General features: G+C 39.2%; 3 protein-coding genes across 3 annotated transcripts; all 3 read left to right on the forward strand.

Moving 5' to 3' along the window:
- Positions 1-570: 570 nt before the first annotated feature.
- On the forward strand, positions 571-3,514 carry LOC149013638 (Pyridoxal phosphate (PLP)-dependent transferases superfamily protein). The gene has a single exon (XM_089160124.1). It carries the CDS (start codon positions 799-801, stop codon positions 2,683-2,685), a length of 1,887 nt encoding a protein of 628 aa, XP_089016250.1. The 5' UTR covers positions 571-798; the 3' UTR covers positions 2,686-3,514.
- A 7,567-nt stretch (positions 3,515-11,081) lies between these two features.
- LOC149013639 (hydroxymethylglutaryl-CoA synthase-like) lies at positions 11,082-19,593 on the forward strand. The gene is made up of 12 exons (XM_089158098.1): positions 11,082-11,364; positions 12,665-12,771; positions 14,077-14,209; positions 14,837-14,980; positions 15,836-15,994; positions 17,400-17,473; positions 17,556-17,631; positions 17,745-17,800; positions 17,913-18,000; positions 18,105-18,245; positions 18,343-18,492; positions 19,277-19,593. Exons 1-12 carry the CDS (start codon positions 11,293-11,295, stop codon positions 19,499-19,501), a joined length of 1,425 nt encoding a protein of 474 aa, XP_089014224.1. The 5' UTR covers positions 11,082-11,292; the 3' UTR covers positions 19,502-19,593.
- A 282-nt stretch (positions 19,594-19,875) lies between these two features.
- On the forward strand, positions 19,876-24,768 carry SSE1 (shrunken seed protein (SSE1)). Its single transcript, XM_089158099.1, has 8 exons — positions 19,876-20,934; positions 21,145-21,202; positions 21,379-21,595; positions 21,682-21,962; positions 22,073-22,329; positions 22,541-22,608; positions 22,685-22,746; positions 22,877-24,768. The coding sequence occupies exons 1-8, from the start codon at positions 20,866-20,868 to the stop codon at positions 22,936-22,938; spliced, it is 1,074 nt and encodes a 357-aa protein (XP_089014225.1). The 5' UTR covers positions 19,876-20,865; the 3' UTR covers positions 22,939-24,768.

Consider the following 24,768-nt stretch of genomic DNA (forward strand, 5'->3'; position numbering starts at 1 on the left):
AGTGTGGATCGAGCTAGGCATGAGCTTGGTTGAGTTAATTTTGCTAAGCAAATCAGTTGTAGGTAGCTTTCTATAGCAGGTGATGATGATGGTGATCAAAAAGAGATGATCACTCTGCTTTGACTGTTTCAAGCTTAATTTTCATTGGAATCCAATGCTCAGGTAGTGCTTATTACTTCCATGCTGGTCAATATCAACAAATAGTTTTATATTGAATACTGGATCTGTCTTCATCGCAACCTTAAATGCAAACCTGTGATCGGAAGAAAATGTGAATCTCTTGTTTTCAAGTCATATTCCCACATTAAAGTTCGAATTGATATTTGCGGATTCAAATGCATCGTCTTTGTCCCACTTATACAGCCAGACAACTCTCTTGGCGAGACCTGAGAAAAGTGATCCCACAGGGTGGAATTTTTTTAATTTCAGAGGGAACAGACGATGATCCCTGTAATAATACACGAAATTTGGACAAAATGGATGTAAGTATAGCATCAAACTACTACTTCCTAATCATTGAACACAAGACTCTATTTAAAGTGGACGAACGACCATTTCAACATTCTAAACTCCTGAAGAAGCTTCTGTTTGTTCTTTGCCTTCCATTTTCCTCATTTGTCCTCTCCTACATCATTCTGCTCATTTCTGTTCATTTCTGTTCGGTTTTCCGGTCTAACTCACATTACACAGTTCAAATCACATGCCCAGAAACTATGAACAGAAATTGATTCAAGGGCAACCAATAAGCAAAGAATATTGAAAGTGAAAACAGAGCAAGTGAAGAAATATTAAAGAGGCATGAGTTCACATTCCATTACCGAAAGCCAAGAACCCAGCTTCCTTGGCTGCTTCTCATCTACCATGCTCAATTTCCCAGTCTTCGCAAGGCCCACTGGTAAACCTATCAACACAGTTTCTGCTTCTCGTTCTGACTTCGCTGCTGCCACAGCAGCTTCTCTCTTCCCAAACACTCAATTCACCAACCATGAGTCCCTCCCTTCCCTGGATGATGCTCTGTCTTGCTTCACCACAGCTTATCCCCTCTACTCACAAACCCATGAAGTCGACCAAATCCGAGCTCAACATTACTTCCATTTCTCGCTTTACAAACATATCTGCTTCGATTACTTCGGTTTCGGCCTTTTTTCCTATTCTCAACAAAGAATTCCCGACTCAATATCTTCTTCTGCTCGCCCTCCTCTGTCACCCAACAGTTTCCAATTCCCATTCTTTGATATCGCCTACAAGCCCACAACTCTTCACTCTCAGATACTGAACAGGGGAGAGGAATCAGAATTAGAATCTAGGACCAAGAAGAGAATCATGGATTTTCTCAATTTCTCTGAAACCGAATATCACATAGTTTTCATGGCCAACACGGAATCAGCTTTTAAGCTACTGGGAGAATCTTATCCTTTCCAATCCAATCACAGCCTCCTCAGTGTATATGATTACAACAGCGAGGCCATTCAAGCTATGATTGAGAAATCCCATAAGCGAGGAACCCAAGTCATGTCCGCCCAGTTCTCATGGCCAAGCCTGAAGATACAGAGTGAAAAACTGACAAAATTAATTGTGAGTAAGAAGAAGAGGAAAAGAGGACTGTTTGTGTTCCCTCTCCAATCAAGGATTAGCGGCAGGCGATACTCGTATCAGTGGATGAAGTTGGCACAGGAGAACGGGTGGCACGTCTTGCTAGACGGTTCTGCGTTAGGACCCAAGGATATGAACTCCTTCGGCCTCTCCCTCTTCAAGCCAGATTTCCTTATCTGTTCATTCTTCAAGGTTTTCGGTGAGAACCCATCTGGATTTGGTTGTCTATTTATCAAGAAATCAAGTGCTCCGGTATTGGAGACTTCCACAACGACCAGAAGCAGCTTAGGAATCGTCACCCTCGTCCCTGCAAACAAACTTTCTCAATCATCCGGTGATGATTCTGATGCTCTCTCAGAAACCCTAAAAAGGGCCAAGCATAAAGAGTTGGAGCAGCAAACTTCAAGTTCAAACCAGAAAAAGCAATACATGGAACAGTTTTCACCTGAAATTGAGGAATTAGATAAGCCCATTGATTTGTTGAAAGCAGGGACTGCTGAGAGCATTGCGACTGGTACAGGCAGGAAGAAATTCAAAACCGACTTTGAATGTTTAGATCATGCGGATTCTTTGGGGCTCACGATCATCACTTGTAGAACAAGATACTTAACCAATTGGTTGGTAAACGCATTGATGAAGCTCCGGCATCCACATTCAGAGCAGGGACTTCCTCTCGTCAGAATCTATGGGCCAAAGATAAAATTCAACAGGGGAGCTGCGGTAGCCTTCAATGTGTTTGATTGGAAGGGGGAGAAGGTTGAACCTCGGCTCGTACAGAAGCTTGCAGATCGAAACAATATTTCTATCAGTTGTGGATTCCTCCAAAACATATGGTTCTCAGACAAGTACGAGGAAGAGAAGGTGAATGTCTTGGAGCCAAGGAACCTTGAAGCGACAGAAGAGACAGGCAAAAGGAGTAAAGCGAGAGGTGACATGGGAATAAGAGTGGTCACTGCTGCAGTGGGTTTCTTGATCAATTTCGAGGATATCTACAGGCTTTGGGCTTTTGTAGCTCAATTCCTTGATGCAGATTTTGTGGAGAAGGAGCGGTGGAGATACACAGCTCTTAATCAGAAGACAATTGAAGTTTAAAAAAAATAAATTCAGTGAGGCAAATCCTCCTCACCAATTGTCCTATTCATTACAAGGTTAATATATCTGTAACCGAGTTCATTTCACCACATTTTTGTTCTCTCTTTTCTTTGCTACATCACTTGTAGTTTAAGGCAAGTTATCAGTATGACAGCACAGAGAGGGCATATGGAAGAAATGGGCATCGTTACTGCCTTGGTGAGCAACTACAATATCACCCACTGCAGCATCTCCAGTACATGAAGAGCCTAATGAATAAGCAGGAGAGAGGTCCCAAGAGTCTGACCAGGATGTGGTTGTTAGAACCAATCTTAATGCTGATGGAAGTTGAGAATGTTCTGCATCGCGGTTGCCTTCAACTGGTTGCAATGAAGTATCCTAGTCACCAGAAGCTGATGCAACGCCCCTTGCTTGCAGTTCATCTTCTGCTAGCTCTAGACATTCTAATATGACAATCTCTAGCGAATACTGGGGTGCAACCATACCAGTGATCAGCCAACTTGGTAAATATTCTAGTGTTGTTGATCTCTATTAACTTGGCTTTCTTGACCGAGTCATTGTTTTCTTCCTCTACTTTTGCCTTGTTCACTGGAGATGGAGACCTAAACTAGAACATTCCCTTAGGTTGGGAAAGAATGAAGGTCATTACCAATATTAACATTTCTTTTTTTTTCACACAAATAACTATCATCAAAAGTCAGGAGTAATATTTTAAGTGAAACAATTTGGGATTCTCTGCCGTATTTTTTCTTTTATCATTTGAATAAATCTGTTCCTAAAAACAAAGAAACAAAACCCATTCTGAAGCTGCAAACAGAAATACTGTGGTATTAGAGATAATACAACTTGTTACAGAGGTTACAATGCTAAAGAAGCAGGTATAATATTGGTTCTTCTAAGTGTTCCAATATGATAAATTCCACTGGCCAAATGCTATCAGACAGACCTAAATACAGAATGATAGAGTGCATCACCTCTTCCCTAGACCCTCTCCATTTTTTCACTTATCTGTTTTTTTTTTTTTTTTTTGTGTGGGGGGGGGGGGGGGTGGGGGTGTGAAGAATCAATATATAAAGATTATCAACTTCTCTTCTCCAGCAGGGATATCAACATTCACATTATGTATCTTAACTGACTGCCAAAGAAGCTCAAGTCCGCCACTGTGCAAAAGAGTTATAGAATAAGGAATCATTTGCAAAAGAACATTAAAAAGTTAACTGTAACAGCGTTACAGCAATGGTAGTACCAGAAAAAGAAACTCATAATAAATGACATATGAGCCCAAGCATTTACAAAAACCATTGCATTTAAAACAGCAGCAACTGCAATAAATGGAAGCAAATGGTGCTGTTTGACCTAAGGCTCTTACAATATGATATTGTATTCATATTGACTGACCAAAAGTCCATTATCAGCTACCACATAAAGTGCGACCATGAACCAAAATTTTGATTTTTTTTTTCAATCACTGGACTAGGATCTAGAATCATAATTCGGTTGTCACAACTGGTTGTCAAGAATGAATCAAAGACTTACAAGACTGATGATTTTTCGGATCCAGGTCCTTGGAGGTCCTTTAATATTATCTGAAAATATTAAATGTTGCCCCAAAATCCTGTTTGTCAGTGCAAGCGAAATGACCTGCAAAACTTGGTTGAATAAAGCCTCCAACGAGCAAGTTAGTGAATGCACACAGCCTTAGAAGTAGAACGCAAGTTGCAGAGCTCTCAATGATAGGTGGAGTACTAGAAAAATGCATACCTGTTATTGACAAAGGTGTAGGTTTATATAGATTCTAGGTAGTTACTTTGACTGTGTGATCTATTTCCCAAACACTTGCTGACCGTAAGATGTAAAGCTAATAGTAGTTGAGTTCGACCTGAACTCCTTAATCAATTCGAACTCCCTAATTTGTCAAAAGTCCTTATCCCGAACATTAAGGACGCTGGTTATAGTTCAAACGGTGTACGTTGCTTGGTGTACACACTATATGATATAGTTTGTTCATGGTCTGACCAAGATCTGGCCGATCCGGTTCATCCTTGGTCGACCCTAGTCAATCAAAGAAATTAGAGTATCTAATTCCAGTGAAAGTCTGCAATAACCAACTCTTTTTCTGATTCCCTAGCTAAGGAAGTTGAAAGCAAAGAGTGACATATTTTGGTAGAAACTTGCTTCATTTAGTAGCTAGATTTGTTCTATTCATTATTAGATCCACTAGGGAGGTCTGTGTGCTACTTGACTAAACACAACATGGTTTGAGACGAACAACCTTCTACTTTTCTTACAATTTGTAAAAACCTATGAACTAGTCACAAAATTTTCCAATGGAGATTCACCCAGTTGATGTGCAGGGCGGGGAAGGAAAATAACTGCTAGGAGACCAAATTAGAATCCGGGAGGTTAGCATTTCCGATTTGTTTAGGATTCCTTTTGAACTCACACGTAGAATTTGTAAGTAACCAGCCAGAGAAAATCCTCCAAACCACTTTTGGTGGCAAATATTGAAATAAGAACTTGTAGTGATAGCCAGAATTTCATTTACAGAGAAAAAAGGAGAAAAAAAATATCTCTTCCACGGAGTTACCCATTAGGATAAACATAAACTACAACAACCCAACAAACAGATTGCAAGGATCCCAAAAGTGATGCAAATGCTCACTGATTGCATTAGAGATTGTAGAGGCGAAAAAAGAAAAAGAGGAAAACTTACCCGAACCCGAGAGTGAGCTGCGTATCTCCAAAAATCTTCTCCTTCCTAGGTCGAATTGTTCTAACAGTCCAGAAACCCTAAGTTGTTTCTGACTAATCTGCCATTTTTCTAGTTCATCGGATGGTGTCGACCATTGAATTGATTTAAGAGTAGTGATTCCACTTGGTAAATATGGAAAGTAGTATGGCTAGGGGCGACTACTCCAACTCTGATATCTTGGATTCAACAATGGATGGAGCTACAAAAGTAGAACAAACAGAACTAGTGGATAATCAGCCTCTGCACCTTCCTGTGTTGGTATATATGGAAAGCAATGTCTTGAAAGGAGAAAACTGGACACCAGAATCAACAATAAAGACTGCAACAAAGGCTTTCAATAAATTTTGGGAGATATAAGGGAAACCGGTTTTGTAAATCAAAATACTGGGCATGAAAGAAGCACTCAACAACAACTATCATGGAAATGTCCTCCGGTAGGAACAGTAAAAGTAAGCTCTAATGCATCTTGGATAGCAAGTACATGTTTGGGAGGTGTATTAGAGTAATTATTGGAAATGAAACCGAGGATCCTCTTTTGGCATTTTCGAATCAGACTTGAGCCTCTTCAAGCTTACTGGTAGAAGCTATAGCATTATGAGCAGGTTTCCTTGCTGCCCTTGAGGAGGAGTTTCTTAAAGTGATATGTGAATCATATTATTTACAACTCATTGAAATGGTAAACAAGAAACGACAGATAGCTCGCGAGGTTTCCCCAGTCTTAGAAGATATTTGGGAATTGAAAACAATTTTTCCAATCATGCTTTTTCTAAGTTTTTACTAAAGTCCCTCAACCATGTGGCTAATACCTTGGCTAAAAAAGCCTTATCATCCCAGTCATTGATAAGGTGGCATGTTTCCTCCACTTGGCTTGTAGATCTTTGTAAAAACAATGCCTTGTCTGTTTCACTATATCATGAATGAAGTCTTATACCCAAAAAAAAAAAAATGATTCCACTTCGTCCGAATTCTCTATTTTCCTCACATTTAAGAGACGGTTTCCCCCCTTCTTTTCTCCATATGGAAAGTCACTAATCGAAGAAAACAATGGATACAGCCGAGGTTACAAGCATGCATAGCGCTTGGATCCAAGGAATGAAATTAGGCCAAACCGTCGCACATGAAATCAACAGGGCCCTCCTAGCAAGAGCATCTGCAATTGCGTTAACTGCTCTTGGAATATAGCAAAACGAGCAAGATAGAAAAAAAAAAGAAGAAAAGAAAAAGAAGAAGAAGAAGAAGAAGGTGGAACTTAGCTCTTTTATATCTTCTACTAGAGATGCTAAGTGAAGGGGAAAGGGTTTGTTCATATTTTGAATGTGTTGTACAAGAGATTTGCAATCTGACTCAACTATAACTCTATAAGGTGGTTGAAATCTTTAGATAAGGTAGACCACAAGCCTGCTCTCATTGCAAGTGTCTCACCTTCTTGTGTGAAACCGGTTCTGAGACCGCCTTCAGAATCTCCCCTTGTTGTCCTAAAAGTGTGAAGCCTATTCCTGGCATTATTGCTTGGCTTAATGAGAAATTTGAATTCAATTTAAAGTCTACCTGTAGGAGGAGGTTCCCACTACGCATGATCTTCCTGAGTTTGAACTTGAGTCTGCACCTCCCTACCTCCCACCTCCCGTGCCTTCTCAAATTCTGCCTATGCTCTCTAAGCAACCTCAATTATCCCCATTGGGGAGCTTTGTTGTTTCTTAAATATAACGTCATTTCTTACAATCCATTGATGCCAAGTGATAAAGGAACAAAGGTGTAGCTAAACTTACTGCTTTTCCTCTTTCCTTTATCTTACTCCAACTGTTAATCCAATCAACTACTAAGAATGAATTCACGGGAGGGATATAAGTGAGACTGTAGCCGCACCATACTGCCTTTGTAATGGAACATTCAGATAAAATATGGTCCATTGTTTCGAGGTTACAACCACAATGAGAACATGATGGGTCAATTTGAATTTGTCCAAATTCAAGTTCCTCCCCTATTGCTGACTTCCTGCACACGCCTTTCGAAAGAAATTTCAAATGTTTGGTAATGTGTGATAGCTCCATATGTTCTTCCATGCCTCATCTTCAACATGTCTTCTCCTTCTAGATGTGCTATACTGGGCTCCAAGTTTCTCGTCTTTGAGGAGGTGATACATATACTTACTTGAGAAGGTACCGTTTCTTGTTGCCCCCATACAAGCTAGTCTTTTCTCTAGTAGATATTCGGCTAAATCCCTTGTATTATTTTGCTGGCAAGAAATGAATTTATGGCTTATGAATACTTTGAGGTAATAGATTCTCTCATTTTATAAAAAAAAAATAAATCCTCTGGATGGAAATTTCAACTCACTTTTTGCTGGTTGAACAGATTTTCGGTGAGGGCTTCAAAATTTTCCAAGGGAAAAATCTCAAAATTTCAAACGAATGGACAGTAAAATTAGTGATTTTTTTGTTGGATTTTAAGCGAATGAACTAACAAAAACCAATTTTATCCAAAAAAAAAAAAAAACCAATGAAAGCGAATCTAATATAATTTATTTTTTTTTTTTATATAAAGGGGATGTTACTCATATAAATATTGTATGGATGTGAATCTAAAAACCTTGTGAAAATTTGGACTTTTAACCGTTCAACTAATACACCATTTATTACGAAAAAAAAAAAAAAAAACTAATAACACCATTTGGCGCAAATCTAAAAATATCTGCCTTCATGACTTTGCTGCAGCGCATCAGGACCATTCAATATTTCAATTCGTTCTGGTCCTAGATTATTTCGCGCCCCGGCCGCTGGAACCCGCTAAAACCAACGCGAGAAGGGGAATTTATTTGAATTCAACCCCCGGTTTCGCTTTCCTACTTCATCCTCCCCCTTTATTCTTCCTTCCCCTTTTTTCTCTTGCCCGGTTTTTGCTTTTGCCATTTTTTCTTCCTCCGTTGCTCATTTCCTTTTCCTTTGTCTTTTTTTTTATTTTTTTTTTCTCCTCTGTCTTTCCCCTCTTGTCCTTTGATCTTATTTTATTTTATCCCTTTTTGTTTCCGTTCCCTTTGGGCTTTTTTGTTTTTATTCTTTGTTTTTGTCTTTTTCTTTTTTTCGCTTTTTTTTTGTTCTCCCTGGTCCTTTCTCTCCTTTCCTCTTTTCCGCTTTTTTTTTTGCTTGTTTCTTTTTGCTCTCCCGGGTCCTTCCCTTTTTTTCCTGGTTTTTTTTTTGTTCTCCTCGTCTCTCGCTCCTTCCTTTCCCCGTTCTTTTTGGTTTCTTCTTTTTTATTCCCTTTTAGCATCATTTATTGCCCGGGTCCCCATCTCCCTGTTCTTTGGTTCTGTGGGCTGCCTCCCGCTCTCTTGCTCGTCTCTTTGGCTGTGTCCGTGCGTGGTGGTTTTGCTCCTGGTGGTGGTTGCGTTTGTTTTCCTTTCTTCCATTTATTTTGGTGGCTGTTTCATCTTTATAGTATTTTGCTTTCTGGGGTTGTTTGGTTGGTGTTTTTCTAAGCATTATTGCCCACGTCTTTTCTTGAATCTCATACATTCGTATCCATCTGCGACCTCTTGGATATGGCGTTGTCTGTCTGCTCGTTTAGGGTTCCGTTGGTTCTAATCTGCTACAACCCTATTTTCGTGTGTTTGCACATCTTTCCCGTCTATCTCCGCTTTCCGTCGGCATTACGAAGCATCTCTTGGGCCCCGTGGTGGTGGTGGTGTCGCTTTTGTTTGGGGTGCTTCATCATCCACCTTTTTAGGTAGATTTTTCATGCCACTAGCCAAGGATTCCATTCACCCATGCTACGTTTCACCATCTTCAATTCGAGATTACTTTCTCTGAAATAGGGCAGATCTTGCTGGTCGTCATCGCAGCCGCGGGGTGCTCGGGTTTACTTTGTTTTTTAACTATAACCTTTGGGTTTTGTTTTACATTCGTCCCCCATTTTCATTCCTGCCGTTGGTTTTTCTTCTGCCTGGGAAATCTCACCATTAGCGGCAGCCGTGCGGCTGCCGCTTCCGGTCTATCTTGGTTTTGGATTTTATTTGGGCGCGCCGCGGCTGCTGCCGCGGTCCTATGTGCCACATATGCAACATTCAATCTACGGTTGTTATTGGTTAATTTTTAACTTTTACATTTAGGTTAAATTTTATTAATTTACAACTTTACACCCCTCATTTGCCCGCTCGTTTTATCTTTCTTCTTCTTCTTTTGCGTTTCCGTTCTGGACTCATGCCCACCTCCTTCCCTTCCATTCTTTACAGATCCTCCTGTTCTACCTCATTTCGTTTTTGATATGGAATCCATTGATGGGTAAACATTCCGTTGATTGGGGTCTGATCTGACTGTTATTTTCATAACTCATTTGTTTTCCTTTCCGATGACTAGTTTCTTCTTTTCTTCGGTTTTGCTCGTTCTTAATGAAATTATTCTTTGCGGCGTGATAGGCTGCCGGCGGGAGGGGAGCGTTTCTCCTTCTTCCACGCTTTGTTCGACTAGTTCTCCATCTCCTCGCTCAAACTCCTTTCTCTAATGACCCAAACCTAATAGATTTTAGGAGTGAGAGCCTTGAGTCTCGCAATAGAGTCGTGTGGGTTCAATCCGTGTGAAGTCAGCGAGGAATCCGAACATTTGGTATTTCTATTGGCACGAGGTGGCGCCGCTGAGTCCGGTAAATGAGCTTGCGTTGGTGCGTTCCATAATGCTTGCCGACTCACATGGTGCGGCGCTTGAACCATCTTCCCGTCGCTCCGGCGTTTTCGCGCGCTCTCTGGCCCGTGCGCTTTGTTACCACGTTGGCGGTTTGGGCTTGTTCTTTGCCCCGGTGGTTTGCCTCTAGGCTTCCGCCATATCTCGGTTGATCAGCAATTTCCGCGAAGAGGGCAAGCGAAGAGAAAGAAGAATCGGTCGACAACGGGGTACAAATTTGTAAATTAATAAAGTTTAGCCCTTGAGATGTAAAAGTTAAAAATTAACCTATGATTCTTAACCGTTAGATTGCATCTTGGTTATGTGGCTTCATCAGGACCGTCGGCAGCAGCCAGCTGCTGCTGCCGCAAATAAAAATCTATGGTATTTCGAATACGACGTAGATATCATAATTATAAGTGTCGCATCACGTGGCTAGCTAACGTATCGTGCGAGCACAAAAGATAGTTACGCTGAGTGGGCCCAACCGATTTATGTATCAGTCGTTGGACTTGTTCAACAATGACTGCAGGAGCTTCGTTGATGTGACGTCACATTCGTATTTCAGTTGCTTTAATAATCACAACCGTCGATCTGTGCCACTGTGCTGTCTTCTTGAATTGCAGTTGCAAGGAATTCACTACACTGTCTACACAGTAGCTGAGTCGATGGTTTTTTCATTCGTGAACCGTTAATCTGGTAGACATTATCATCATTTGGAAAATAGATATCAAGATCCAACGGTGACTGGTAACCACTTTCTCGGCAAGACACAGCACGTGAACAAAGGGTAATTGGGATTTGGGAGTAAATGTCAGGCACTCATATCAAGCGCGAGCGCTCATTAAGCTCGAGCTTCAAGAGGGGAAACATACGGTAATGGCAGACTTGGTAATTAAGCTTGATATTGTGTCCAAAGTGGTGAACCGCCTCAACTGGCCTTTTCTTTCCTATTGTTACTCTTGACAGCGAATCTTTTTTTAACTCACGAGCTCTGCATTTGGAGCATCTTCTTTGCCCGTCACTTTTGTATATAAATGCAAACGAGAACGTGTACATCTCACCATTGTGTTCGATCTTCTCCATCTCTCCTTCGCCCAGCTTGTCGCAGATTCTCTTCCTGCTTCTTTGCGGACAAAGAGCGTGAGAGAGCAAAACTAGAGCTCGGATTTAGGGCTTTCTGAAAATTTGAGTCAGTGTCTAATGGCTTCGCAGCAGAAATATGTTGGGATCCTCGCCATGGACATCTATTTTCCTCCTACATGCGTACAACAGGTAAAGATATTGTCGTTTACTTTCAATTATGCTTCTGTGGTGGATTTTTTTTCTTTTCTTTCTTCTCTTTGCTGTTCTTAAGCTTTGATTGATCTGAAGTAAGTAATGCTACGATTCTAATGGTTAAAAGATATGAACGTCGAGTATTTTGATGGCGGTTTTCAGCGTGATTTGTCGGTTGATTCTCCGAATGTGGGACATAAGGATTGAAGTAAATATACTACATTTTCTTCTACAAAAAAGAAAGAAATGAGAAAAAAAGAAAAAGAAAAAGAGATGTTACTTATTATTTGCATTTGCATGCGTTTCCTGAGACAGATGAAAGCGAATTTACGCTTCCGGAGTGGAATTTTACAGAGTCGTTCACTATCATCATCATATCTCTCTTGCTTTGACTTTCGCCCTTCATCGTCATGCTCCTCCAGTTCACCTTTTCTGGCGCTTATATAGTTTGTGCATTGGACCAGGAATTCTTGATGCTTTGATCTGCTTTTTACGTTTTGGATAATGTTTATTTTTTCCCCCTCTTTTTTAAATCATTCTCAATATTTGGGCTAGAACTATATCCTCACTTCATCATGATCTGTTTCTTTCGTTTGCATTTCCCTTGAAAGTAAGACCCCCCAAAAAAAAAAAATCAATTTTTTTACGCATATATCTAAATCATTAACTTCTAGATCTTATCTTAGGTTGGTGTACGAACATCTTTTAAAAAAAAAAATCAATTCTTTTACGCATATATCTAAATCATTAACTTCTAGATCTTATCTTAGGTTGGTGTACGAACATCTTCTCGTTATAAAGAATCAGAGGATAAAATTCTACTATATGTCGGTTGGATCCCAACAAACCTCAAGCTAATACAGAAACAGTGTATATACGGCTGATGGTTGTGCAATTTGACATTTGAAATACCATCTAAAAAGCATCTGTTTCCTGGACTTAGATATGCGCTCCATTTGTATGAGAGATTCTGAAGGAGACTTATTATGCTTAAGTTACTGTTTATAGTTTATACTGTTCTTTTTCCTGTGGAGAAGGAAGCTTAGTTGTGTACTTGAGTTTTTTTTTTTCTTTCCCTTTTTGCTCTATCTTCAGTCTTCCTCCCTCACCTTAACTGTCCCTTGGACCTTGACCAAACACTGTTAAATCTTATTTCCAGCTTTTCCTTTTTTTATTTGTCTACTTTTTGCATGTTACCTTTTTGTGCATAACCACTTTTTTAACCCAAAACTACTAGCACTTGACCCCATTTAGTTAGGATAAGGCTTGGTTTCATCTTTGCCTTTCTCTATAACAGGAAGCATTGGAGGCTCATGATGGTGCAAGTAAAGGGAAATACACTATTGGACTTGGGCAAGATTGCATGGCATTTTGTACAGAATTGGAAGATGTCATTTCTATGAGGTATTCATACTTCATTTCACTTCGTTGCCTTTTCATATACTTTGGTCTTTGGAGTTATTATGTTATATCTGCTTCTTTGCGGCATCTCCAATCACCAAGGTACATTGGTTGATTGTGGACATATTAATCGATAGCGGTTATCAAATTATGGTTTGGATATCCAGATGTAGGTAATCAAGATGATGTAGTTAGTAACAACAGGCAAAGACACTACATAGCATATTTGGTTATGTAAAAACCTTTTCTCCTTGGGGCATGGGGCGTGGGGGAGGGGATAGCGCAAGGTCCATTTTCTTTTGGTTTAAGTAGTTGTTAATTTCTAGCCCCCTATGTGTTCATAAGTTTAGGATAGCAGGTTGTACTTTCAACACTTGGCAATCAGCAGACTCCAGATTCCTGTGTCCCAGGCCCTAGATAAATTATATCAACAATGTCTATTTGTTTGTTAAGTTTATTGATTGGCTAGTTAAAGTAAAACTATGGTTTACATGAAGCATTCTAGTCTCCCCAGAAAATATGCACTAGTCTAGGTTTATGAGAGATTAGTTACTGTAGATCTTTATTGCATATGATTCTGTGCTTGTTGTCAGAATTGAAAAATAGGGAATGAATTTTTTTTATCTGTTTGCTTAACTTCTGGAGATTTCCTGTTTCATAACTGTACAGCTTTCTTTGGAGATAATTTGTGGAGGGTTTGACAGCCTTTTGAATTTTGTTCCTCATCATTTGGATAGCATTTGTGTTAGCATGGTATAAGGGTAGAAAGATCAAGTGGGATTTATCTCTGGAACCTAAGAGATTATAGATTCTGTTCTACAAAGTGGTTTTAATATTTCATGAAATTCCATTTGCAATTGAAGTATAAAATATTAACATGTTATTCAATGACTCAAGAGTTTACTACCATGGAGAGGAGGGAAGGATTTACAGAATGGGAGACTTCCTTAACCATTGTGATACAATGATGAAGTACGGAAATGAAAACTTGTTTTTGTCAAGATTGAGAGACTACATATTTGGAATGGATTTATGAACTAAAACAAGTAATAGGATCTTATATTGGCTATCTTTACGTTCAATTTTATTTGAAAATTTGGGAATACGTATGGACAACTTTTGTGCATCAACTGTCTTGTTGATGTAAGATTGTCACCTGGTCACACCATACATCTTGATTTCAATCATTGGTGGTTGGTTTTATTTTGATGCTTTGGCATTATATAATTGTGTGATAAGAAATATTATTTCCATTACTTATGTCTTTGTGGAGCTACTACTATTCTTGTAGTGATTTTGGGTTTTCAGTTTGACAGCTGTTACTTCTCTTCTGGAGAAATATGGGATTGATCCTACACAAATTGGTCGCCTGGAAGTTGGCAGTGAGACTGTAATAGACAAGAGCAAATCCATTAAGACCTTTTTGATGCAGATTTTTGAGGTAATCTTTCAATTTATTTGTCTTTGCAAAGATGTTTTTAACCCAATCCTGAGAGCGAGAAAGTGGGTTGGGTTGAATTCACATAGTTCAAGTTTCTTATTAAAAGGGATCTGTTGTGGTATATCGCAGTTTTCAAATTTCGGTAATAAAGGGTCATTACTGCACCCAGCAATTGACCGGCAATAAGTTGACTACCGATAGATGTTGTTTTAATTTTTTTGCTCAGGAGTATTGAATTTTCAAAGCTTTACATTATGAGTATACCAACTTATTTTAGTATGCATTAAAATTTTCAAAATGCAATTTGCATGCCAATTTTCCAAGGGGCCACTGACATGCATACTAATCAAGTGTGGTTAGTATGCTAAGTAGGCAATCTATAACTAACAGTTTCTTGCTTTTGAAAGTTTCCAAACAATCATGCACTTTTTCATCAATAACTGGACCAGCTAGTTTATCTGCTTCATTCAGATGATGTAATCTGGAAAAAGAAACCATTTCAGGTGACCATTCTGAATGTCCAGATCAGTCCAGGTTCCAAATATTAGGGTTCAGTTTTATCTCTCTGGCTCCTCACTTACCTTTGACTTTTCTCAGTTTTTTCCTCATTTTCTTGTGAATATACAGGAATATGGCAATACTGACATTGAAGGAGTTGACTCAACAAATGCATGCTATGGGGGAACTGCAGCGCTATTTAACTGTGTGAATTGGGTAGAGAGTAGTTCATGGGACGGACGCTATGGACTTGTTGTGTGCACAGACAGTGCGGTTAGATTTTCCTCCTTTGGTACATATATTTCACATTGATAAGCAAAGTTCACATTCTGTTCACCTCTTTTCTTTTCCCCCTTCTCTCTCTCTCTCTCTCTAACATCTAATGTTATACCATTATCTTTGGTTAAAGTTCATCAACTGATCCATCAATCAGCCTGCCTTTTCTTCCTTGCTAATTGATGAAATTCTGAGTTATTATTTTACCAGAAAAAATTTCATAGAGTGGTTAATGATTGAGGTCTATGTGTATAATCTTAAATAACTTCGTACTGCAGTTCTACATGCAGTGTAAATAATTCATCTAGAGCTTGATTGAACTGAAGAAAAGTCAAAAGTCATGATGGTATGACTTGGACGATGTCTGCACTGCATTCATACTAATTCTTTGAAGCCTAAATGAAATTTATAAGTTATGTATCATAGACAGTTCTGACATTGATTGGAGGCACTAAATTTGGTTGGTTTTCTCTACAGTTTGTCTGACAGATCTTGATGCATTTTGATTGAAATTACGAATGTTGCCATGTCTAATAACGAGTGAGATGCTTTGTTACTATTATATTAAGATTTAATGTTTCTATTATTTGGGATTTGATGGCTAATGACTGAAAAGAAGTTTGAATTTCTGAAGACAATCACTTGGTTTCATGTTCACAAGTTTCTTGTGGCTTTGACGGTGCACTGAAATTCAATAAAGTCTTGGTTGTTGCAAAGCTGCCAAGCTTCTCGGAGTTTAAGATGCATTTAATATATTCCATGTGATTCTTTTGTGCTACACTGTTAGTTTTATTCAGTAAATTTACATATTAAGGTATGTACACTTGCTTATGTCAAGCTTCCTTCTTGTAGGTGTACGCAGAAGGACCAGCCCGTCCTACAGGTGGAGCTGCAGCTATTGCTATGCTGATAGGGCCAAATGCTCCAATTGCATTTGAGAGCAAATATAGAGCAAGTCACATGTCTCATGCCTACGATTTTTACAAGCCCAATCTTGCAAGTGAATACCCGGTACGCTTCCTTATGTCTGTTTTGTTTGTTATGTTATGCTTCCATCAAGGATTTTACATTGTGCTTTCCTGTATGGAATAGTTTAATGTAGCTGCATTATGTATCCCCTCAATTTTTCAAATTTCTCTTTTTCCTCAGTTTACGAGTTTAGCTTGGCATTAATTTCTCACAGTTCTATGATAAGAAGTGGAGCTGGCATTCAATTTTTAATGTTCAATTTATGGTCCTATTCTTTTCCCACCAACCAACATCTGCTGTGCAAGAACCAAACTTTCAATATAGCCATGAGTAACCTAACAAAACATATTAAACGTGTTACAGTTATAGATCACCATAGGCTTAGTGCTTCATTCTTTGTATGATTTTCATCAAAAAAGTTGAATTTATAGAGTTATAGTTGAGATCTGCTCAAGTTTGGATGTCTGGGGAGAGTTTTCAGCACAGTTTAAAGAGGAGCAGAAACTTTTAGGTGTCAATTGATGTTGAAATAGCATCTGTTACTCATGCAAGTGTGGAACTGAACAACTTAGTCCTTGACTCCCTGCAAAATTACTGTCATTCTATGAGAATACTTATCTGAGATGTGCTCTGTTTCCCTCTAGTAAAAATAGTTGCCGGACTGGAAATATCCAGGATGTGAGAGAGTTACTAAGCTAGGTAAAGAAAGAACAAATGCATTTAACAATTTTCAGAGCTGGGACAAACTTGGAACAAATTAAAATAAAAACTTTTAACTGAATTATCCAAAGGGGAAACTACCAGTAACTGAAGGACTAGAACATAAAAGTATAGAGAAAAAGGGTATTCTTGTACCTTTCAATCGTGAGTTAGGTAGTTACAGATCTCAATTAATTGATCAGATTTTCTGTTCAGGCCTCTCAACTCAGGAGACTTTAGGGTTGGGTTGGATTGTTGGAAGGTAAGTATAACCATCTTGATTTCAGCTAACTACCAGTTCTGAATGAAGCCGAATCAGATGGGATAAATTCTTGTTCAGATCTGGGTGTTAGTTAAGGGACCAGATCTGAGATTCAGTTTGATACTCTGTTTATGAAGTCTGAAGCTCTCAAATTCTCCAACCAGGGTCTCCCTAAGGCGGGGAAACAAACTTTCAAGTATCAGCCCGAATTGAGGAGGCCCCACAGAGTTCGAAGTATATGGGCTATAGCTACTGCCCAGTTTAGGGTTGCAGGAACAGAACAATTAATAGGAGAATGACAGACAAAAACTGATACTTGAAGGTTTTTTAGGATACTGGAGTAACCAAGCTCATCATGTTTTAGTGAATATCGTCTGAACTTGGTTTTTTATGTAGCATCCAATTTAAACTAGGTTTATAATTTGCCCATTGTACCACATGGTTATTCATTGGTGCCACTTTGTCTACTATGTGTTACATATACAGGTCGTGGATGGGAAGCTTTCACAAACTTGTTATCTCATGGCTCTTGATTCTTGCTACAGACGATTCTGTGACAGGTAATTATCTAGTGATGTGATGAAGAACTTCTCTTGGCATTAATTGTTCAGTTTATGGGCCTTATAATATTCTTTTATGTAGGTTTGAAAAGTTTGAAGGGAAGCCATTTTCAATGTCAGATGCAGAGTCATTTGTATTTCATTCTCCATATAACAAGGTTTGCATTTAGCATTTGTTAAGATGTTATCTGCATGCTACTATTCAGTGGACAACTCTTGAATGTTTTCGGGAGCATTGGTTTTTTAATTAGTCATTGAACTGGTCTTGCAGCTTGTACAAAAAAGCTTTGCTCGGTTGTACTTCAATGACTTCTTGAGAAATGCTAGGTTCCTACTCTGTGCCCTTTCAGTAACTGTGGTTATTCGTAGTCTTATGCTCAGGCATAATTAACTAAGATTCTTTTGGCATTTGTTTATTTTATTTTATTTTATTGGTCAGTTATATTGAGGAGGTTGCAAAAGAAAAGCTGGCACCATTTTCAGCTTTATCTGGTGATGAAAGCTACCAGAGCCGTGATCTTGAGAAGGTTGCTCCACTATCCTGACACCGTTTTAGGCCAAAGTGCTGATTTCTGATTGTATTGTTGCTTGAATTGGATTTATGTTCTGAGCATTCTACTTTGTATATCAGGTATCACAACAAGTTGCGAAGCCCCTGTATGAAACAAAGGTGCAACCAACTACTTTGCTTCCTAAACAAGTGGGCAATATGTATACGGCATCTCTTTATGCAGCATTTGCATCTCTTATACACAATCAACACAGCTCACTGGTAAATCTTGAGGCTCGAGACATCTGACAATGTGCTGGGCTATTCCTGTTTGAAATTCATGTACATTGTCATTTTGATTGTTTCTACTTACTTGCAGGTGGATAAACGGGTAATAATGTTTTCTTATGGGAGTGGTCTAACTGCCACAATGTTTTCATTGCAACTTCGGGCTGGTCAACATCCCTTTACCTTGTCTAACATTGCTGCAGTGATGAATGTCTCTGATAAGTTGAAGTCAAGACATGAGGTATATATCTTGTTTTCTGAATGTTTTGCTTCCTTGGTGTTTTATGCCATTGATGCCGTGCCATAATACCTCCAGAAAACATGAGAAGATGGATGTCATAGAATCAATACATCTCATGCATATGCACACCTGAGCACATGCACACTTGTGTAGATGCTTATTTGTTAACCATTTGGCATGTACTCTGAGAACAAGTTCGTTTACTTGCATACTGAGCACATCCAGACTTGTTTTGGAAGCTTACGTGCATGATAATCCATTAACAATTTAGTATCTGCTAGTGCTTTCCATAATCATGATTATTTACTTGCATTAGACATGGACCTTGTTCTTATTCCTGAACTAACCGATAGTGTAAGACATGCACATCAAATTACATGCAAATGTAGCTATATAAGATAATAAAAGAGAGTTTGAGATTTTTCAGCAATGATAGGTTGATATGAACCTCTACTTCAATTTGTTGGTCTCTTGATTTCTTCTCTCCGCAGCCATTCCAACACCACTAGGTAACGAAACATAAATTCCCACCTGAAGAGCACAAGCTTTTTGCTAGTTTTCTTTCGTGTTAATTGGCCTAACTGTTTCTGTTCGTTGAGTATTTGTTGGTGTGTGTGTGTGTTTTTTTGGTTGGGTTGGGGGGGGGGTTGGTAAGAGGTTTGGAAGTCAGTCATCTTGTGAGAAGGCATGAAGATGCAGGAATTGACTCTGTTGCTTCTATTTTTTGGCAATATAAATGTCATTGAGCTGAACAGTTTGGTAAAATTTTGTGGTTGTCATGCAGATCTCCCCTGAAAAATTTGTCGAAACTTTGAAGCTAATGGAACACCGATATGGAGGGAAGGACTTTGTGACAATTAAGGACACAAGCCTTTTGTCTCCAGGCACATTTTATCTGACTGAGGTTGATTCTATGTACCGGAGATACTACGCTAAGAAATCAGCAATTGGCACCGGTTGTGGAAATGCTGCAGTTCGTGAAAATGGGTCAATAGCGAATGGTCACTGAGATTTTATTTCCAATCCCAAGAACTGGGCTTGGCATTTTCAGATATTATTAGTAGAAGCCCCCCCCCATTAGTAGAAGATAGATAGTGCTTTCTGTGCATTGTTTCTTAAAGAATATTAGATCTTACATAATCTGCAAGGTGTGCAAGCTGATTTCTTTAATGTTTCCATGTTTGGTAGTTTTTCTTTGCTTGGGTATTTATATGCTCTTCTTCCCCACCAAGACTAGTAATAGCTGTTCGGAATTGGAGTGGACGGCGTTGTCAAATTTGCATAGAGACCGATTTGCCAGAACGGATTTAGCAAAAAAGAAAAATGAATTTCCCAGAATTGCCAACACTTCATCCTATCCAAATAATCTCAACCAGTTTTTCTGGCAAAGATAATATCTCCATTTGTTTTGGTAAATATAATCTCACCATTTTTTTTTTGGGTAAATATGATCTTACCGGTTTGCTCATCTATGGAAATGAGATCACAAATTTGAAGACAGATTCTTATCCCCCAATTCTCCCTTTGATATTGGACTGGTAAAATATTCACGAACCATTGTTGAATAGGCTCTAGTAGGTCTGAACTATTTGAAACAACCGATTCGTAGAATGAGTCGATGAGTTTAGATCCGATTCTAGGGTTGGTAGTACCATTTCGGTCCAAACGCACCATTCTGAGAGCACTTCCAAATGTCGAAGTCGGTCTATAAAATGATACATGGATCTGGAATCTGCCAGTCCGGATAACGCACGCGGAGAATTGATCAATGGTCCTGATCGCATGAGTAACAGCTTTTTGGTGTTTCCTTCTCTTATTCTTTTGATGCCATGGACTTCCAGGGGTAATTGTTCATCGGAAATACCGAATTACCCATCCGTCTTAAAATGTAAAAGCCCTGAGACCAGAGGGTGAGGGTTGATTCAGATTTTAAATCCAAAGAATCTCATCTGCTATTTCGAAGCTCATTTCTTGATTCATGACTTTTCCCTTCCGAAATTTCTGTTGTCTTTCAATTTGAAACCGTAGAACGAATCTCTCGTTTTGTCATAGTCGGAATCACACTGTCCCAAACCTCCGAAGAACTGATGTCATTCGTCATTTCGGGTCGTCTCTGCAACTTCCTCTTTTTTGGTGTTTCCTCTTCTCCTATATCAGAAAAGCCGCTTTACACTCGAATTTTGTCGACGCTTTGGTGACGCAGAAGAAGAATCAGGAACCGAGGATTCTGTTATCAGCTTCTTATTTTTCTTGGATGGGTCTGATTTGAAAATTAAAGACTGTTGAGGAAGCATGGGCGTGATTTGATTGTCCGCATATTAGGTTTAGATACAGGGATTTCCACTTCGGTTCCAATTGAATCCTCTTGAAGCCATGGAGTTTTACAAAAGATGGGTCAGGAAGAACAAGGATTACGTGCATCAGTTGGAGTCTTTGGCCAGTGTAACCTATTATACCGATTCTCTTGCTCTCTCATCTCGATTTAATCCATCTTGTCTGCAAGTTTTCCTGTTTGTTTTATTGTTAGCCTGCCAATTTGTTTGATTTCTTCTCTTTCTAGCTCATCCATGGTTGCTGGGAAACATAAACTTATCTGTGATTGTCCTTTGCATATTGATGTTTCTCATTTGGGTGTTGAAAATTGATTTACAGGGTCTCACATGGCTTCTTCCCGAACGCTTCTCTGATTCAGAAATAGGGCCTGAAGCAGGTTTTGTTAAACTTTGGTAACATTGTCTTCTTCTTAGTTACTGAGACTGAAACTGTGGTGTTCGATTTTTTTTTTTTCCCTTTCCTTTTTTGTATCAATAAGCATGTATTATTCGGTTTTCTTCTCAATCTGGGCATTTGACGTGATACTAAAATATTCTGAAATTGCTTCTGCAGTAACGACAATTTTGGGTATTCTCACTGCTATCAATGAGCATATTATTGATTCCGCCCCTACCCAGATTCATGCTGGACCTGCTGAACGCCCTTCATTCCCTTGGCCCTTGTGGATATCCATGCTAAAAGACTTGGAGTCACTGGTTGAAGTTGTGGCGCAACAGTATTACGGCGATGATAAGAAATGGCATTTCCTCGCCATTACAGAGGCTACCAAGTATGGTTCATATTTCACTTGCAGTGATTTCTCTGTCAATCTGTGTGTGTGTATGCTCTGAACATTGCTCATTCAATTCAATTCAGGGTGCTAGTTAGGTTGTCAATGTTCCGGGATAGTGGATACAAGATGCTTTTACAGGGAGGTGAGACACCAAATGTGGAAAGTGGTCCAAAATCTTTGAATTCCTACAACTTGAAAAACGGTGCAAATCCTGGCCTTGGTTATATTCAGCAGCATCATGGGCATGACACACGGAATCTTGAAGGGCGGGCTTTGACTGCACTGAACAGGTTTGGGCAGAATGCTAGGATGGGATCTAGCTCGACATGGTTGGGAAGGCACCAGCAAGAGCTTGCCATGACAGGCATGACTTAGACCCTCCAAGTAAAATTATTTTCAGAATATTATATATTTAAAATATAGGATTGGGAGTTTATCCATAAACTTGAGATGATTTTCCCTCCTGTCTTGCAGCTCCACCAATTGAGAGGCCCTCCCTCTCCACCATTTTTTCTGAGAAAGGATTTCATGGGCGCTTATTTGTGGCAGCAGAGGTGCTTTTTACCATTAGACCTCTTGTATATGTCCTATTTATTAGAAAATATGGAGTTCGGTCCTGGATGCCTTGGCTTGTTTCTTTGGTGGTGGATCTCACTGGAATGGGCTTTCTTTCCTATGTTACACGTCGAAATGACAAACATTTCCCTCTTTCGTCCTCTGAGCAGAATGAGGTGAGAATCCTTTGGTTGGTTGCTTAAACAATTTTGAAAGAATTTGTTCCTTAAGAGTTCTGGTCAGTTCTGAGTGTCATCCTGGCCTGCTGACCAATTTTGTTGCCACAAACATTTGTTAGACCAATGAATGTTCCTGGATCTGCTATGCAGGCATATCCCCTTTTTTTGATATATATTAAATAAATTTCAATTCATGGGTTTGCTTCAGATAAAAAGACGAAAGCTCTTGTGGGCACTTTACATCATGAGAGACCCATTCTTCAGCACGTATACCAGGTATGAATTTTGAATTTATTTTCAAAATTATGCAGGTCGATCATCTGTCTCTTACCTGTTGAATATAACATTTCAGGCAAAGACTTGAAAAATCCGAGAAATTCTTGGAACCTGTACCTGTTATCGGGTTTTTTACCGGTCTGTTCTTTGTCTTCTCTGGCTTGTGTCTTTCTATCCCTTTCATTTTGATGTTTAGTAATTGTGTTGCAAAGTTTCACACTGGAATTATTTGTCATCTGATTTGTTGTACTTATTTTCCACTGTGCAGCAAAGCTTATTGAGCTTATTGTTGGAGCTCAGTCGCGTTATACTTACATGTCAGGATCATAATAAATAACATATGTAAACATTGGTTTCTTGTAGATGTTCAAGTTTTGCTTCCAAGTTTCCCCAAAATGTGGGGAGGGAATTTCCAATTTTCTGTCCGTTCAATATTCTTGTCCAGAATTAGATCAACATGGCTGTAACAAGTTTGCCTAACACAGTTTGTAGTTCCAGAGCAATTGTTTCATGATATGTATTTCTCTGAAGAATTTTCATGGCTTCTAACTCCTGCCCCACTCTTCAGAAGGATAGTTATTGTTCTCTAGTTATAATGGATAGTCACTGTATATTGTGGCATTCACTCTATAATAATAAATAGATAAATATAATTACTTCACCAAGTCTTCCCTCCAAACTTGCTGGTGCTTATTTGTCCTTTTACAGCTTAAGAAGGATCTTTGTCATGAACAAGAAGAATGGGGTTCAGAAAAGCCATTTAATGTTCCTGGTGGTAAAAATAAGGTGTTCTAGATCATGTTTATGCTTGACAACAATCTCTACTAACAGAATGCATGTGGACCAATAAAAATTTGATTGCCTAGCCAGGCTTGTTCATCTTCATGCATCTTTTCTGTTACTTACAGCATGCAGAGGTGACACCATAGCATGACTTTGCGATGAACTTGCACTGTAGATTGAGGAATCCATTTTGAGATGCTATATGCAAACAATCAGGTATGTTGTGGAAGGAGGTTGGCTTAAAGCCAAGGTTAGTAATGTTGTTTGCACGGCTCTATGCTGAAGTTGTTTTGAAGACTCCGAGAGAGATTTGAGTTGTTGCAAGTTAGGTTGTTGTTCTAGTGGTCTTTTTCTTTCCTGGGCAAGGAGGAGCTTTATATTGGCACAAAAGTGCAGATTATTTGCATTAACATAAAACCACTCTTAAGGAGAAAGGCGGAGAAAGGCCATCTGGTTCCCGTGGACAGGACCGGCCTCTCCAAGCCAGGGAGTCAGCTATGCTGTTAATCTACATTTAAAGGAACATGTTTAAAGGAACATGGAGACAGGTACTGGTTGTCCTGAACAATGCTCTTAAACACCATGGTTCTTAGTAGCATTGACCAAGACACAGTTATAAGATTCGGCTTGTAAATGTAGGAATCCTTCAAAGACTACATGAAGCATTCCTTGTGCTGTGTAGCTTCTTTTTGTAGGATTGAAACTGAGATGGAATCTGAGACTGTTGCTATGCATCTCTCAGCTGCACTCTTAATAAGGAAACCTGAACCTCCTACCTTGTCATGGAGACTTGAATCAGAACTAAGTTTGAAGAAGCTGTGGTGGGGAAGACCATGAGGGCCGAGAGTCTTCCTCTTCTAAAGACTGGTATGAATTGTCTTAACCACTTGATGAATCTAAGGTATAGTTGATGGCAAAACCAAATGAATGATCTTGGCCCAATGGTGAGGTTGCTCCATGGTGACGATGTGGTTGTGGGTTGAGTGAGGAAACCACCTCTCCAGAAGACTTCATACATTCTAGATCTGGCAGTGGTAATGCTTTATCTGTGCCCTTTTGGCTTAGTGCACCACAGAATTTGATGCTTCTGTTTAAGGTGATTGGGGTGTTGATTTCATTTACCCTCATCAAAAAGCAGAAGGTTACAGTGAGTTTCTGAGGCTTAGACGTTACTTCAATGGTTAGAGATTGAATACATTTATTTGCTCCTTGATTGCTATTGACCATACACGACACAATGGTGAACAAAATTTGCTTGTTCTTGTGGAACTCAGAAACATTCCAATATGGGTTGCTGATACAAGTGACCTTGCAATTGTGCCCTGCTAATAACGGATTCATGCATACTAACCTGATATTCTAAGCTATTTATGAGAA

This window comes from Hakea prostrata, chromosome 6, assembly GCF_041222555.1.
Source record: "Hakea prostrata isolate BN-2017 chromosome 6, UWA_Hpros_2, whole genome shotgun sequence".
Taxonomy (NCBI): domain Eukaryota; kingdom Viridiplantae; phylum Streptophyta; class Magnoliopsida; order Proteales; family Proteaceae; genus Hakea; species Hakea prostrata.

Bases quoted from the DNA above. Each gene is read 5' to 3' on its own strand.
- LOC149013638 (XM_089160124.1), top strand. From the start codon at position 799: ATGAGTTCACATTCCATTACCGAAAGCCAAGAACCCAGCTTCCTTGGC.
- LOC149013639 (XM_089158098.1), top strand. From the start codon at position 11,293: ATGGCTTCGCAGCAGAAATATGTTGGGATCCTCGCCATGGACATCTAT. The intron at 18,001-18,104 runs GTTGCTCCACTA...TTTGTATATCAG, and splicing joins AGAGCCGTGATCTTGAGAAG to GTATCACAACAAGTTGCGAA. The intron at 18,493-19,276 runs GTATATATCTTG...GTTGTCATGCAG, and splicing joins AGTTGAAGTCAAGACATGAG to ATCTCCCCTGAAAAATTTGT.
- SSE1 (XM_089158099.1), top strand. From the start codon at position 20,866: ATGGAGTTTTACAAAAGATGGGTCAGGAAGAACAAGGATTACGTGCAT. The intron at 22,330-22,540 runs GTGAGAATCCTT...GGTTTGCTTCAG, and splicing joins CGTCCTCTGAGCAGAATGAG to ATAAAAAGACGAAAGCTCTT. The intron at 22,609-22,684 runs GTATGAATTTTG...ATAACATTTCAG, and splicing joins TTCTTCAGCACGTATACCAG to GCAAAGACTTGAAAAATCCG.